Raw genomic sequence first — 17,921 nt, 5'->3', positions numbered from 1 at the left:
TTTGTACATCCATCAACTGGCACCAATGCCAGCATTTCAACAAGTGCTCATTTGAGTCTTCGAGTGTGTGGATTTGCTCACGACAATGAGTGTACATGCACATTTTCTTGTTCAGTTTAGGAGGTTCCTCTCAAATTTTGTCCTAATTGTAGCCTATAGTGATGGTGCTTGTTTATTTTATATAGAAATGTGTTGAAATGTAACTAGGCCCAAAAATCTATGTCCTACACAATGGCTTGACAATAGTCAAGTGTGGCCTGGTAAAATTGAGTGAGTTAGTGGGAGCAAAAATTGGAGATAAATTAGGACATAATCCCAGGTCATGTTGTAAACATGTTTTGGTTGTAACTGGTTTTTACAAGTGTTTTAGATAAAATGTTAATATATTGATAAGTATCGGAGGTAGCCATGTTAGTCTGTATCCACAAAAACAACAAGGAGTCCGGTGGCACCTTAAAGACTAACATGAAGAATTGGTTTTTTACCCATGAAAGTTTATGCCCAGATAAATCTGTTAGTCTTTAAGGTGCCACCAGACTCCTTAATATATTGATAGTTATTGATGTGGCATTTACACAAGTGTTAACTAAGATTATACTTAATGTTAAATAGCCAATGAGAAAGTAGAAAATATTTAATTGTGGTAAAAAGGTAGATTTAATGGTAATTAATTGGAAGGAGTTATTATAGTTGATTATAAAAAGGATAGTATGCTGATTTTAGATAGGTGCGCCCATCCACCATCAAGGTATTGTTAGAGAAAGGATTATATATTCGTTCTCCGCATTCAGGGATGGATCACTCCTGAATACATCATTTCATCTGAGAATGTGAATATAAATGCAGTGTATGGTTATATTGGATGCCTGTTTGCTTAACTAACTAATTTATATTAAATAAAATCTTTAATTTTATCACTCCTTGGGTCATTCACAGTCCTCCATTGAATTAAATTATCTGTAACCAGCTTGGAGGCTTGAACCGTAAAGAATTCAGTTTTATTTCTGATTTTTAAAATACTAATTGGGGCATATAAATCAAAGGTTACATAAGTTAACTTAATGATCACAATGGGCTGTGTTTATTAGTAGATTACTAGAAATTAGTTAAAATCTGACCACTCTTTATTGTGCTGGAGTTGATGGATGCCTGGCTTTCTTTTCACTGTCAGATAAAGAATGCTTTGACTCTTCACCAGATATGTTTGAGGACTGCTCTTTTGTTTATCTGTTTCCCCTATCGGAGATATTGTTAGTTGTCAGTAAACCGTCAGTTACAGTATCTGAGCATTTGCTACTTGTTCTCGAATTCCAGATGTCAGAAAAGGTAATTTATGATCAGAGGAGATGTAAACTAGATTCCTTCTTTTCCTCAGAACTCTCACAAGAAACAAACTTTTTTTAAAAAAAGAGACGGAGGGGAGGAGGGAAGCGATGATTCTTTTCATCCCATCTTAACACCAGAGTGAATTTTTCGGTTGAGAACCATTATTTACATATTCTTTATGTAAGCAAACTCTTAGTAAACAACACCTAGTAAATCATGCCCAGGCTACTCCAGACTTGGAAAAATTGTTTGGAGCTGTTACATCAGTATGATCACCCATCTGGAAGGAAAAAAGTCAGGAGTAGCCTGTGTAAGATTTAGTAGATGTAGTAAACTGTACTTCATTAACACTTTTTGGTACAAAAACTCTGATGCGCTGGATACATTTTTATACCTCAATGAACTTCCCACATTAAAAGAATTGTATAAACCATCCCAATCGGAGATGGAGTCACTTGTACTGTATAAAACATGCAATTACATCCACTAGTGAAAGACTTTACAGGAAGCAATATCTTTCATTCATTTCTTTTCAAGGGATACGATCACTTTCTACAAAGCATTTTGAGGGCCTGCTAATTCTAGGCTACTACTTGATTACCCTCCCCCCCCACCCACCCCAAAAAAACAACCTCTTTGTTTGCTTTCATGTAATAATTAATGACTTTCTCTGATTATAGAAAAGGGGAAATTTCTGGGTGGTTTTTGTTTTTTTTTACTTGGGCTAGAATCATTGCTGGAATATTGAGTTTAGTTTACTGACAGTAAACCATAGACACCAATCAGCTAGGTTTAATCTGCAGGAGGTTATTCAAAAGCTTGTGAATTGATTGCATCTACGGTGGCTGGCGTGGATTGCAGTAGGGCTATTTTGAGCTGTGGAGTAGCTTGTAGGCAGTTGTTCAAGGCCTTGGGGTTGCTCAGCCTTTAACTAAAGCTATGAACCACACCAGCCCCAGCAAGTAGTCCAGAATTAGGGACATGCAAAGTTAAAGCTGCTTAAAGCTACCTTTGCCCCATCTGCCTGGGCTGCGACTCACTCGTGTGCTGGGTCTAAAAAGTTATTCAAAAAAATTATTCCGAAAAAGGCACAACGCAGAATCTACACTCAGACTCTGAATCCCAGGTTCTTAGTTAAAGACACTGAAATCAATAGAGTTACTCCATATTTACCCTGGGTAACTAAGAGCAGAATCTGGCCTGAAACCAATAATATCTGTCAAATGTTCATTCACAAACTGTATAAGCAAAGTCTAAATAGGACTGGTAGAGCCACTGAATAAATACCTCCCTATTATTAGGAGAAATCTACCTCCCCATTTCTTTGCCTCTTGATATGATCCTGTTTTATTCTTGACAAAACTGATCTTGTGGGGAGACGAAATCCATTTAGTGCTGTTGTGGTGACTGTATAATACTGCTGTGCTGATGGCAATGGAGGAGAGTCTGCACCTTCTGGTAACCTTTTCATAGAATTCTCCGAGCAATCCAGGTCTATTTTCAAAGAGAGCAATGCTATGATAAGTTCCTAAGGGTTAACTTAAATTCCAGAGATGAAAGCCCAGGGTTTTACACGCCTAACATCTTTCATCCCTCTCCCCCTCTGGCCTTGCTAGCTGTAACATTTCCTTTTATAAAAATCCAATCTCTGGACACTTTGTCTGAGTGATGCCGTACATGACTTGCATTGGTATATTCACAATTTCAAACAAAGTTTCACCTAGTCAATGTTTTTTCACTTCCCTTTTTCCCGCAGCTTGTACATTTCAATTGATTATATTGATATACAAATAATGTAAGACTCTACTGCTCACTAACTGCTAATTGTGACCTTGCTAACTTTATTGTAACCCAGACAGCAGAGGTTTCCAGTGATTGTGATAGTCTATATTATTATTATTAATTAAAAAGATTCCTATAGCATTATAAATGGACACTATGCAATGTCCTCCACACCATTTGAAAACCACATAGCTGTGAAGGGGGCACGAGGGCAGTGTGTATGTGTGTGCCGGGGTGACTACACATTTGTGCGTACAGCAGAAGCAGTTTCGAGCCATCCCTGGCATGGAAGGGTCACAAGGGGACAGGCTAAGGCAGGCCAGGCAAGGGATAACTAGTCCCAACACCTCATGCAATTGGAGTGAAGGGACTGTAGCTTGATATTCCATCTATGGGCTAGAAAAATAGCCAGTGGATCCATGAGTGGGGGAAGATCTTCACCTCTGTAATCCTTCGGTGTGTCACCCGCACAGAGACCGATTACTCTGGCTTTTTGGGCATGGACTAGATTTCACCCTCAACACTGGTACCTATCGATGGTATGCAACATATCCCCATCCTCAAAGAGCATAATAGGCCAAGATAGACAGGACAAAGAATACACAAAGCAACTGTTCCAGGAAGGAATGAGTTGGAGAAACTACGGGTGAGGAGAACAGGATAAAAAGGATTCAGTAAACAGGACTTTAAGAAAGTGTATTAATCATGGAATATTATAGTATAGTATAGTATAGCCTATAGTACTGTGTGGCTCATATGCAGTATCTTAAATATATGTTACAGGATGGGCTAGATGTCTAAGAAGGACTCTTCGTGCTTCAACTATAATTATAATATTTTTTCTATTCATTTCTGTTGCTGTTATACAGACCTTTCTCTCTGAATATGTTTAGTAGTTCAGGTTCCATAGAATTATAGAAGAAACATAGAATCATAGAAGATTAGGATTGGAAGAGACATCAGAAGGTCATCTAGTCCAACCCCCTGCTCAAAGTAGGACCAACATCAACTAAATCATCCCAACCAGGGCTTTGTCAAGCCGGGCCTTAACAACCTCTAAGGATAGAGATTCCACCACCACCTCCCTAGGTAATCCATTTCAGTGCTTCACAACCCTCCTAGTGAAATAGTGTTTCCTAATATTCAACCTAGACCTCCCCGCTCCCCCACTGCAACTTGAGACCATTGCTCCTTGTTCTGTCATCTGTCACCACTGAGAACAGTCGAGCTCCATCCCCTTTGGAATTCCCCTTCAGGTAGTTGAAGGCTGCTATCAAATCCTCCCTTACTCTTCTCTTCTGTAAACTAAACAAGCCCAGTTCCCTCAGCCTCTCCTCGTAAGTCATTTGCCCCAGCCCCCTGATCATTTTCGTTGCCCTCCGCTGGACTCTCTCCAATTTGTCCACATCCTTTCTGTAGTGGGGGCCCCAAAACTGGACACACTACTCCAGATGTGACCTCACCAGTGCCGAATAGAGGGGAATAATCACTTCCCTCGATCTGCTGGCAATATTCCTACTAATGCATCCCAATATGCCGTTAGCCTTCTTGGCAACAAGGGTACACTGCTGACTTATATCCAGTTTCTCATCCACTGTAATCCCCAGGTCCTTTTCTGCAGAACTGCTGCTTAGCCAGTCGGTCCCCAGCCTGTAGCGGTGCATGGGATTCTTCCATCTTAAGTGCAGGACTCTGCACTTGTCCTTGTTGAACCTCATCAGATTTCTTTTGGCCCAATCCTCTAATTTGTCTAGGTCACTCTGGACCCTATCCCTATCTTCCAGGATATCTACCTTTCCCCCAGCTTAATTTCATCTGCGAACTTCCTGAGGGTGCAATCCATCCCATCATCCAGATCATTAATAAAGATGTTGAACAAAACTGGCCCCAGGACTGACCGCTGGGGCCCTCCGCTTGATACCAGCTGCCAATTAGACATCGAGCCATCGATCACTACCTGTTGAGCCTGACAATTTAGTCAGCTTTCTATCCACCTTATAGTCCATTCATCCAGTCCATACTTTTTTAACTTGCTGGCAAGAATACTGTGGGAGACCGTATCAAAAGCTTTGCTAAAGTCAAGATATATCACGTTGACTGCTTTCCCCATATCCACAGAGCCAGTTATCTCATCATAGAAGGCAATAAGGTTGGTCAGGCATGACTTGCCCTTGGTGAATCCATGTTGACTGTTCCTGATCACCTTCCTCTCCTCCAAGTGCTTCAAAATGGTTTCCTTGAGGACCTGCTCCATGATTTTTCCAGGGACTGAGGTGAGGCTGACTGGTCTGTAGTTCCCCCAGGCTCTCCTTCTTCTCTTTTTTAACGATGGGCACTATATTTGCCTTTTTCCAATTGATATTAAGAAGCATATGAGTACTGCTGATGCAAGACCACTGCACCTAAAATATTCATTTATTATGTAGAATGAAGAAAATGTAACTCATGTATACAAAGAATCTTACTTTAAAAAGCAAATATAAAATGTTTTAACTTCTACACTGAGGTGGTGAGTGTAAACTAATGTACTAGAGGGAAATGAGCAATTTTGTTACTGCCTCAAGGTTGAATGTGGCCCAGTCTGAGTATAGAGATTTTCCACTGAACATATGGTCTGGAAAAACCTTTATTAAGATAGTCAGGACCTTGAAAACATTAAATACATGTGTTTTGTACTGTTTCCTTAAAATATAGGAAAATTATTTGCATCTCTACAGGCCTATTTCAGCTCTGATGTAAGTGGGTGCAATGCAGTGGAAATCAGATATGCTCCTATTTACACCAGGACTGCATTTGGCCCAGTATCTCATTAACAGATCTTTAGTCTCTAATGCTAATTGTTTTTAGCAATGTGTTGCCTCGTTCTTTTGGCACATTTAAATTACAGTTCTTAGTGATAGTACGAAAGTGTGATCTATGAAATCTTTATGCAGATCATTTCTAATTTTACCTATCTACATAGTTTGTTACACACAGAAATACATTTATCAGTTACAAGTTGTTTTGCTCCCGATCTAATTTCTGTTTTTAGTGGCTGATAAGTATTCACTGGAATCAACTCCCCCGTTGACAACGGTCTCATAGGGTATGTCTACACTGCAATTAAAAACCTGCGGCTGCTGGCTGGCCCGTGCCAGTTGACTCCAGCGCACAGGGCTGAGGCTAACAGACTGTTTAATTACGGGGTAGGCTGGCTGCAGTCCAAACTCTTGGATCCTTCCAGCTTGCAGGGTCCCAGAGCTAGGGCTGCAGGCTGAGCCCGAACATCTACACCACAATTAAACAGCCTCTTAGCCTGAGCCCCACAAGCCTGAGTCAGCTGGCATGGGCCTGCCACAGGTGTCTAATTGCAGTGTAGACATACCCTTAGTGTGTGGTTGCTTTTCAAATGTAGACTGTATGATGTATGTAAGTGCATTTCTATCTGTGTGCTGTACTGAAAGCTATGTACTTTAAGGGCTCCTCTTGCAGAGCCTAGGTGTTAACTAATCTGAAGTAGTTTGAAGACTGTGAACTGACTGTTGCATTAGATTTATAAAGCTGGAAAGAAAACTCATTTAAGATGGCAGATTGCAAATGGGCACATCTTCGTTGAACTCTAGGACCTCGTGTGTTTGTTTTTTATATACACAAATTCCTCCCCCCAACCCCATTTTCTTTCTTTTGTTCTTTCTCTTGCAGATTCATAAGTGTTGTTGTTTTTTTTAAGATTAGAAGGGACCATTAGATCCTCTTGTGTGACCACCTGCATAACACAGGCCATAGAATTTCACCAAATTACACCTGAACTAATTCCAATAACTTGTGTTCAACAAAAACGTATCTTATAGAAAGGCAGTCTTGATTTGAAGGTATCAAACATTGGAGAATCCACCCCTTCTCTTGGTAGTTTGTTCTAGAATCTAATGGTTAACTACCCTCACTGTTAAACATTTGTGTGTAATTTCTCATTTGAACATGTCTGGCTTCAACTGCCAGTCATTAGTTCTTGTTCTGCCTTTCTTTGCTAGATTAAAGAGCCCTTTAGTTCCCGGTGTTTTTCTCCCCAAGAGGGTACTTATACAGTGTAATCAAGTCACCGCTCAATCTCCTCTTTGATAACCCTAAATAGATAGAAATCCATAAGTCTCTCAGTGTAAGGCCTTTTTTTGTAGCCCTGAATCATTTTTGTGATTCTTCTCTGCAAAGGCTGATCCAAAGCCGGCCAAATCCAGCAGAAGCACTTTCGCTGGTTTAAACAGGCTCTGGATCACTCAGAGCTCAAATCTGCCAACTCTTCATCCGTGATTAGTGCCTCACTCCTAAAAGTGCTATAGTCCTATGGATTTCAATTGGACAACTTTGAATAAGGTGCTGCTCAATGGGAGTCTGAGTGGCAGAATAAGATTATGATTGCTTGATTCCCCTCTCAGTTAGGGTGGTGAAAATTGGAAGTAACTCCACTGAAATCTGGAATAACATGATGCAAATGAGATATGAGTCAGATCCGCAGAGTATAGATAAAAAAATCAATATCCATAGCTATAAGAGTGTGCACAAAATTGACTGGAGTTGGCTCTTACAGTGGAAAATTATTTTCCCCTTAGGTTGAAAAATGATCAGCATGTGCTATAGGCTGAGGTCCCATCAAAGGTCACATTTTCAGCTTGATAGGTGCTAGGCTGCCACTTACAAGCCCCAAAAGAGAAATGGCAGTGCTAGATCTAACTGATGCCATTGGGGGAGGGGGAAGGGCTGATTCTGAAGCTTTCTGTAGTGCTTAAACTCTGACCATGCTGCTTTTAATTTACCATTTTATTAATATTAATTATTAACATCATGAATATTAACATGAAACCTCTGTTTCATTTTTAATAAAAAAGGAAGTTAAAATTAATGCAGGGACATGGGGAAAAAAGCACGATTGAAAACTGTGCTGAGATACGGGTCTGGAGCAGGAGAGGGGAGTTTCAGGAAACATTAATAATACAAGCTGGATTTATCCAGTGTTGGTGCATGAAAGCATGTTTATAATAGGATTCAGTTTTGCTTTCCTTTTAAAGTGCTAATGATGGGAAAATCTAGTGCTTTAAAATGGAGGTTCTCAAACTGTGCTCCATGGGGACCAGGGATGACCCACAGAGTTTTTGATAATGGTCTGCAGAAAGCTGTGTTGTCACGTGGTGTGGGTCCTCTTGATTTCCAGCCATTCGGCAGTAAAAGGAGCTAAAAAATAAATCAAACATGTTCCTAATATTACTTTTCTGTGTAAGCCTTTGCTGTAATTGGACAATGATGAATGGGGAGGGGTAGGTGGTCTGTACGATCCCACATGAGTGAAAGAATGGTCCCTAAGATAACATTTCTATTAAGATGTGGTCCACACTATGAAAACTTGAAGAAGAAGGGGGAAAAAAAACAGCTCTAAAAGATTTGCCCCTTTTTTTTTTTTTTACCAGTTAGCAGAAATGGGAGAGAGAAGGTTAATGACCTAGAATAATGTTTTGTTAGAGGCCTAAAGTTTTTTGAACAAATGGCCAGAATGACTAATACCAAATTAAAGCAAGTGACAAAATATTTAGTTCCAACTTCTGTCCTTGGATCTGGGTACAGGGTTCCCAGAGCAGAATTTGACCCTTAGTCATGTGACTCTTCAATTGTGTTTTGCAATCGAAGGGGATTAATGAATAACTACATATGCACTAACAGTGGGAGCAGGTGTACGTCTCTCACTTAATTAAATGGGGATCTGGTTTAAATTCACATCTGTTCCAGGGGGTTTTCACTCTCTTTTTTGAATACTTACCTACATCTATTTCCAGACAAAACCTCATAACCTCTTTTGGTTTAGAAATCTGGCTAGAATTCTCAAAAGAACAGGTTTTCTGTTGTGGTTTCCAATGCTGGCTGGATTGGATATTCCAAGAAAGCAGTGTGGGTTTTTTTTGTAGTATTTAAATATTTGTCCTTCTGGCAGAAAATAGGACTTGCGTTTTTTTAGACTTTTTTAGAAACTCCAGAAAAGATTTTGTTTTGAGTTTTGTTCAAAGGGTTGAATCAGTTCTAATACTATCCAAATTGTCTTGCCCATTCCTATTCTTTTCTACGTATTCACTGTACATCTTTATATATGGATGTGTGTTTACTCTTTTTGCCAGTAGGTACGCTCTAATGTGATTCTTTACAATTAATAAAGAAATGGGAAATATAATGCATAATTAGTGGCTGCCTACTGAGCAACATTAGATTAACAAGGAATTGAAGAACAGTGTATCTGGCTGATGGCAGATAAAATCAAAGGTGTTGACAGATTCACTTTACCTGCCACAAATAGAAAAGACCTTGAAGGTTGTTTATTTGATATGGGTACCATAAATCTACCAGATACATACAATCAAGCAATAGTGCTGGATTTCATTGCTTGAAAAATATGATGTGCAGTGTAATAGAAGTCCATTATTACATGTCTTCGGTGCTTAAATATATTTAATTTTGTATAGCCAGGAAGTAGCTTGGCAAATATATATACATCAGATAATGTGGATTTATAGACTGTCTGCTAAAGGTATAAATTTATCCTTAATTTGCTTTGTGGGTCCTGTTTGGTCCTTCCTGAGAGCACTAAAATGGTTGTCTCACATTTTACAGCACATTTGAAAAGCAGTGTAATATGATTTGCACCTGAATTTATATTTCAGATGGGAATTCAAGTTATTACTATTTCCTCCTATTAAAAACATCAGGTCTTGAATATGTTCAACTGAAAAACAGGACTGGCTAACAGTCTTTACCCAAGACTTGTAAGGAATCAATATAGTTCCCATCAGTACAGTAAATTACTTACTGAACCACTTCCAGTAATCATGATGTACAATTTCTCATTAACCCTGTCCTTTTCTGCACAGAATTGTGTTATTGACTTAGACTGATGTTCTGTTGGAATCATCTATGGCTCTTAAGTCAAAGAGCAATTAATTCAAAATGTGATTAAAATAAGGTTTTACAGGTTTACAAGTGCCTTTTTGGAAAGAGTCTCGTAGGCCAGCTCCTGGAAGAGGAATCACTGACTCTCCAGATTGAGGGCAGGGGCTGGAAAGCAGGACTACCTACTTCTGGAGAAGATTCTTTGCCACTAATGTCGATTTTGAAAGATAATTAGGTATCTTCTCCATTTGTGAGCTACCTGGCAAGGAGATAATTTCTATTTGGGAAAAGATAAGAATACATTCCTGCTTTTGAATCCTGATTGTAAAATATTTTTTTTAGTGATTCTGTAAAAGAAACATTGAGGTCCCAATCTGTGTTCAGTAATTTTGGATAAAATTGATCCTGTTTTTAAATTTTTTTTAATGTTTTCTTCCATTGGTACTTTTGCAAATTCTTCTTAGGATCTGTAAGTCAAGCTGAGTTCTTTCTGCCTCTTCAGTAATAACTAATTTGAAATTATTTTGCTATCAGAATTTAGAGGGCTGTTTTGTTGATAGCTGGATGGAATGGAATCTAGCTCCACAGGGTGTGCGTGACACTTCATGAGCAAACAGAGAGACAAGACAAGGTCCCTGGCCACTTATAATCTAAGGGTCAGATTCTGATATAATTTGCACTGGGGAGTACCTTGCTCCACAAGTAGTCAGTGGAATCATTTCTGGGATAATCTTACTCACAGAGAGTAGCATTTTACCCCAATGCGACCGAAGAGTCCAATCTTTTGAGGTACACCCCTCTACCCCGATATAACGCTGTCCTCGGGAGCCAAAAAATCTTACCGTGTTATAGGTGAAACCGCGTTATATTGAACTTGCTTTGTTCCGCCGGAGCACGCAGCCCTCCCCCCCCCACCCCCCGCACCCTCACGGAGCGCTGCTTTACTGTGTTATATCCAAATTCGTGTTATATCGGGTCGCATTATATTGGGGTAAAGGTGTATTTAGCATCCTGAATTCCTACAGACTGAATGAGAGTCAAGGACATGCTAAACCTTGCAGGATTAGACCCTAAATAAGAACAAGAATAGAGAAAAATGACAGATCATTATATCTGGAACACATGAGGATTGTGAGAGAGACAACACTAACACAAGAGAGGAAAGGTCATTTGTGTTAATAAATTTGACAGGTTTATTGTTGATTACTTAGTAGAGCTGGTCAAAAACCTAGGAAAACAAATTCACAAAATTTTCATTTTCTTTCTGGGTTTTTAATTTTGAAAAACTTTGGCAAAAATTAAAAAATCAATTTGCTCTATTACTTAGTTTTCTTTTAATTCATGTTCATATTCTCTTTGGGTGCCAGAGGTGTTGTTGGAAGGCCTAATAGAAAAATTGTGATTTTTAAGAAAAGGATTTTGGAGAAACGAGGTCATTCTTCCATAGCCATATTGGCAATACTAACAAAACCTAAAACTTAGTCTTGTCAGGACATAAAGTAGACATGACTTGAAGACACAGGATCCAGATTAAGTAAGCAAATTTCCACCTTTACATGCTAATTTATTGATTATAATTGCAAGTTAACCAGCAAGTAGGACTCAGTGTAATGCTGTGAAACCTTTAACAAGGTGCTTGAACCCTCATCCAAGTCCAACAAAGCACATACTGTTAAGAGTCAAAACGTCATCCCCTCCTTGATAAGTTTTTATATGCTATGTTAGTTTTTGAATAACATGATATACAAGCCATGCCTTCTCCTCAAGCTTGACTGATCCTCCAGGCCTACGCTTTTCTCCAAAGAGCTACTCCCACTTGCTTATATTCAAGGTGGAGTCTAATGAGCCACACCTGTCCTGATGACCCCATCAGTAACTACCTTATACAACTCCTTGCAGGGTTACTATGATGGGGACAGTAGAAGCATCTTGTTGTACAGCTCTGTTAAAACAATTTTCTCTCAATCAAACACATGGAACATTCCCTGGGTGTAGTAGTCTCATCCCCCAAATCTATTAATTCTTTACTCTATTCCCCCTTCTTTGCCCTTCCCCCCCAAATTCATTGATCCATCTACTTCAACCACTGATCCATTTGTACCCTTTGCTTTCCCATCCCCAGCACTTCCTGGAATCTCCTTTAGGTGGCTTCCTATCTGGAAGCTGCTCCTCACATCAGCAGGTAGCGACAGGTGGTATCTTACAGCTTCTGCTGGAAGGAGTGATGGTAGCTTGATTATCTACAGGGCATTGGGGTGGTTTGGTGGAGCAGATCTCCACTGATTCACTGGTGATATTCCATAGCTCACGTGCAGGGGGAGGGATTGGAGGCTCCCACTTTCTTTAGCAGTTGCCGTGGTCAATATTAAAGCAAGTGAAACTTGCAGCTTGCCAGCTGCCTGCACAAGCAGCATCAGTTCAGTCCTAGCCTCAGACAGTGCTGAAGCTATCATCAAGTAGAGCCAGCGTTAGTGTTTGGGGTAGGCCTATGAAGCAATTTCCTCCTCCTTTCCCCATAGGTGACCAATTCCTGTCCACTGTGATCACACCACTGAGTCCAGGGCAGGACCTAAGAACTGGGGAGAAGGATTAATAAAATGGTTCTTTTGATTCTGCCCCTAAGTTAACCAACTCGCTTTACATTTTTTTAATTCTCCTTTCTCAGCTTCCTGCTGCAGAAGTGGAGTCGGAGGCTTGTTCCTTACAATTTGTTTAAAAGTTTTTACATCAGGTTAAAAGGCTGTTTTTAAGGCTATCTTGGCAAGGGAAACTAGGAACTAACCTTAAATGAAAGCTCATGCAGCCCAACGGTTGCTCTATGATGTGAGCCACCTCCAACTAATCCATGCTGGCACAAGAGGCTTGTTCTTGTGTGCTGAGTTGGGAAGGAGCTAACGCTAGCCCACACGGGCAGAGTGAAAGGCTATGATTGGATTCTTTAAGTAGAACCAGATTTGCAAACATGTTTCTGAAACTAATGAGGTAAGTCTGGGCACAGTTTGTGTAACATTTGCTCTGCACAAAAACTAGGGAAGCACATTACTATCAATTAAGCAGGAATATTCATCATATCATGTCAACAATCACTTTTCAAATTATGTGGTACAGTTTGTGAATTTAAACTAATTTGTCACCTGGATAATTTAGGCATCTTCGTGTATCCCGCGCCACAGAGTTATTGAGCTGGAGGCAGTAGATTGTGCACTCATCTCAGTCCGTGGGAATTCTGCCTGTATTAGGACTGCAGGATTGTACAAGGAATTGCAGCTGAGTATGTCCAAACAGCCTACGTAGGTCTGTTCCTTCTGATGAGGTAGCTGCTGTGCCCCCTCAATACGTGTACTGAATATTAGGTATTGATCTACATATGTACATTGTGTATTGAATGCAGGAGATAAAATAATCTTCCCTGCCCAGAGTTCAAATCATGTCACTCCCTTCCACTGGCTTCGTCTTACTGTATTCATAAAAATCTGAGCTTTTCATAGTCTTTATGAAGGCCTTACACAAATGTGCCCTGCCTACATGTCTGCTCTCATTTCTTACCGCTTCCTTCTTAATTCTCTCCACTCAGCTGATAAATCACTCCTTATTTCTCTCTTTATTTTCTTTTCTAATTCAGGTCGTCTTCCAGGCTGCCCTGTATTTAGACCTAGAATAATCTCCCTTTGCCAAATGCATTCTCTCGCTCTCTGCTCAAATACCTCTTTAAACCCCAGTCTGCAACTAGGCCTTGGCTAGACGATGCCTACAGTGAGGAGAGACAGAGAGAACCTTATATTTCAAACTTTATAAAGGTAAAAACCCAGAAAATTTGGCAGGAACAATAATATAAATAATAGACTAATAATACAAAGTAGCATCAAATACTTGCTTAGGAAAAGAATAACTGTAAATTACCACCACAATAAAAAGAAGTTTTTAACAACATACTGTCACCCAAAGTGGGAATCAGCTCCTCCTCTCCCTGGTTGCAAAATCCAGCTTCGCTCCTGGTTTCCCACCTCTGCCTCCTCTGGCTTGTGATGTTCCTTTGCTTCAATGCTGCGACAACTGCACTTCTTTGCAACAGGCCCACCAGCAAACAACAGCTCCTCATCCGGCTCATTCTCCTAAATCATTTTAGGAAAAAATGCTGTCACTAATCCATTACTGAAATAGAAAATAAACTAAAAGGAGGGTGGTCTAAATTAATTCTACCATCTGGTCTCTAGGTCTGATCTTTGTGAAGGACGTAAGCTCCTTAGGGCAGAGATCATTCCCTTTGTTTTGTTCCTAGTAAAGGTCCAAGTACACTGTTGGCTGAGGTAGAAAACGTACTCAAATGAGAAATAAATAAATGTCTAGAAGAAAGATATTAAAAGCTATAACTGTTGGCCAGGTAGGTGGACAGAGCTGGAGGAGCCACATGGCCTCCTTCTGTGCTGACACATTATTACATACTGTAACTCTCTGCCCAAAGATGACAGGGATGCTGGCACTATTTTCACTGAGGACTTTAATTTTTGCTTACTTTCAATTGCTAGATTAGCATTGCAGACTGCATTCTTAGACTGTTGTACATCCTTTGTAAATTGCTTTGAGATGTGTTGGTGTGATAATGTGCTATAACAACTGAAGTCATTATTACTTTCTCTTTCGCTGAGGGAATTTGATGGCTGGCATTGATCTATAAGACACTAATTTCCATATTTTGGTATTACATTAACCAATAGAATTCCTCTGCTTTATGATTTCACAGAAAGGTTTACTGGACAAGGGGTTATCAGCCTTAGTGCTAAGGAGTGCCGCCACAAAACTGGGACAAAGTACATGAATTATTGTCATTCTCTACCTGAGAAAGATACATATATTCCTCTGTCGATGATGCTGATAATGATATTGATATGACAAGTGGAACCCAAAGATGCAGATTTAATGATTAAAAGACCCACAATTCAGTCAAACTAGGAAGTAAATGAACCTGAATGTAGAGAGAGGCAAAGGGCTGAGTTTGCTTTGAACAAACATCATATGCCAGATTTTCAGCCAACGTAAATCAGTCTAGCCCCAGTGTGACTTGGTGCTTACAGACTAGCATTGGACAGGAGAGGCAAGGGCCCCTTTGGAAAGGAGAGAAGATAGGCTTCAGCAGGTTGTGGGGCTTGTGGCTGGGCCTAACCACCAGCACCAGTACTTTAGGGGCTAAAGAATCGGGAAAGCTTTTCCTCCCCTAAAATAAAGGGTTTGGAAGCACTGCTTCAAGCAGTTGCTTCATGCTGTGATTCTCTGGTGGACACGGGGTGCCTTAGTGCTTATCCTATCACCATGTTCTGTCATCCTGGTCCTGCTATTTGCTGTCTCTTAATTTAGCATTTATATTACAGTGGAGTCCAAAAGACCAGATCAGAGTCCCATTGTGCTAGGCACTGTAATAACACAAGACAATTCAGTCCCTGTCTGGAAGAGCTAACAGTCTTACGTGTGTGAATTTAGCATGCTCTGCATTATGGGCTATCTCAGACCATGATGTCATAATACACTGGCATGCTAAATGCCAACATGAGGCATGCTGCCAGCCCAGGATTCAGATCCTTAATTCAGTTGCATCTGTACTCAGTCTGTTGCTGTTCAAAGGGATCTTGGGAGGGCAGGGGATGGTGAGGCTGTTCAGAAGTATCCAGGGAAATTTTGTTGTCATCCTATAGGCCAGTCTGAGCCTGCTACAAACTATGATACCTCAACATGCCTAACGCAAGTAGAACTTGCCAAACAAATTTTCACTGATGATGTAAAGCTAAGATTCTGAACATGGATCTCTGGAGTGGAAAGTAATTAACTCACCAAGTCAGGTATCCCTTTTGCATTTTAGATCTACCCCATTATGAATCAGATTGTTTCACAGCTGAGGATTTTAATGCAGCAGAATGAGGTTTATTTGCTAGAATGAAGTTATTACATCAATGGAAATCCTTGGATGATTTTCTTCTTTTTACTTTTGGATCCAGGCCGTGCATTGCTGAGGCTTACTGACAAGAAGCTTGAACGAATGGGGATTGCCCAGGAGAGCCTACGACAGCACATTTTGCAGCAGGTGCTTCAGCTGAAAGTGAGAGAAGAAGTCCGAAATCTACAATTACTTACACAAGGTAGGAAAGAATTTCAGTGGGGGCCTATAAAAAGGTAGTGAAGGTAAAGTTCAAACAAAGACATAAAAGGTGATTTGACAGTCCCCTGTAAGAAATGATGCATGAAGATCTTATCGACTCTAAATACTTTCCTAGTGGGGAAAGGGAACAAAAGGTAAAACAATGCATAAATAAAAAAGGTATGTTAAGCTGACTGTTGGCATGAGGAGAGTAGTTTTGATCTACAGCTTGATGGCATTCTCACTTAAATGCCTACTTACTAAGACAAAAATAACTTGACTATATAAAAAGAGAATTAATATAAAACCATCTGTCTTTGCAGACATGAACATTTGCATTAATTGTTTACTCTCACCATTGGATAAAAGAGTAATCTCAGTAATCTCTTATGGTAAGAGCCGTCAATGAGAATTACCTGGTAGGCATCTGAAAAATGTAAAGAACTTGATTCTACTTTCTCATTGGGGTAACTCCATTGATTTTACTAGAATCATTCCTAATTTATACCAGTGGAAGTCAAAGCAGAATCAGATTCAGTCTGATGATCTTGTGTGTGTATATATGTGTATCTGGGGGGAGATCATTTAACAACAACAGCAACAAAAGCCTGTACATCTTTTCCAAATAAGGCTAAAACATTTCATAATGGCTTGCATTATTAGCTCTATTGAGGCATTTGTAGCTGCTGCAATAATATGGAACAGAGCAGACATTGTACTCACAATGTAAAGTAATGGTTCGGCATCTTTTAATATAGATCTGTAGTTATCCATCCTTGTAAAATGAGGTTTGATAATCCAGCCAGATAATTTCCATGATGTTTTGGTTTAATGCCCATTTTGTGTCAATGCATATGAAAAGAAATATTGTTAAAATATACTGTGTGCACTGAGGAGCACTATGTATTCCATATGCAGCATTATGTAGCTGACTAAACTGTGCTTACTGTACTAGGAATAAACTCATTGGTTAGTCCAGTAACTGCCCTTCGACAGGAAGAGTCTCTGGCTCCAAATGAATTGTTCCTCCGGCAGGTTTTGATGTGGTTTCTAATGCCGATGGGTCATAGTTGTAAGGTTTTGCCTGTCATATGCATGCCTCTCCAGCACTGCCACCCCTGGACATGTTGGGGCACTGCAGGTGCATTGCACTTGGCACCCCAGACAATTACCCGGACCAGATTAGTTCAACCCCTCTCTGCAACATCTTGTTTATTCACTTATTCTACAGAGGGTAACTCATTTATTTCGCTGCTCACCCTGGGTCCATGTAAGTGTCCTGGTTAGTTTCCTCTCCTGTTCCAGAGGTCACAGCCCTACACCTAGAGCTGGTCTGTACTTTGGGCAATTCCTCTTCTTAAGGCAGGAGCCTCCTAGCTCTTCCCCTTGGAGCTGGTATTGTGCTTTAGGCCAGCTGTAGAGCCTCAGGAAGCTTCTCCTCCTGCTGGCCCATTTACCGATCAGTCCTTCCACTCTCAGCCTGAGAGAGTTCAGCAGGCAGAACTTCCCCTGTGCTGTCCTCTTCTTGTTAATTCAGGGGCCTGCAGGAGCCTTTTTACAGGCATCTGCCCTGCTATGAAGGAAGAAGCAGAATTTATGTTGGCCCCTTCTTCCAGTTCATTCTTTATTGGCTGGGTGAGAGCAGAGCCTTGCCCCATCTTCTCTGTAAGGCTCCAGGTCCCAGACCCTTAAAGACATAGCAAAAGGATTCCTTCTAAATGTTGCTTCCAGGGCCGGCTCTGGCTTTTTGGCCGCCCCAAGGGAAAAAAAAAAACGGGGCGGC

General features: G+C 40.4%; 1 protein-coding gene across 2 annotated transcripts in view; it reads left to right on the top strand.

The window, feature by feature from the left end:
- SAMD12 (sterile alpha motif domain containing 12) overlaps nt 1-17,921 on the top strand; it is a 198,856-nt gene that overhangs the window by 88,070 nt on the left and 92,865 nt on the right. For both annotated transcript variants that reach the window (XM_024208597.3, XM_024208596.3), the window contains exon 4: nt 15,999-16,139. In XM_024208597.3, coding sequence (XP_024064365.2) covers nt 15,999-16,139 — 141 coding nt within the window. The remainder of the gene's footprint in view (nt 1-15,998; nt 16,140-17,921) is intronic.

Source organism: Terrapene carolina, unplaced genomic scaffold, assembly GCF_002925995.2.
Source record: "Terrapene carolina triunguis isolate 2854851 unplaced genomic scaffold, T_m_triunguis-2.0 Scaffold58, whole genome shotgun sequence".
NCBI classification, from domain to species: domain Eukaryota; kingdom Metazoa; phylum Chordata; order Testudines; family Emydidae; genus Terrapene; species Terrapene triunguis.
The sequence above is the reverse complement of the archived record's forward strand: the minus strand, read 5'-3'. Positions and strand labels throughout refer to the sequence as shown.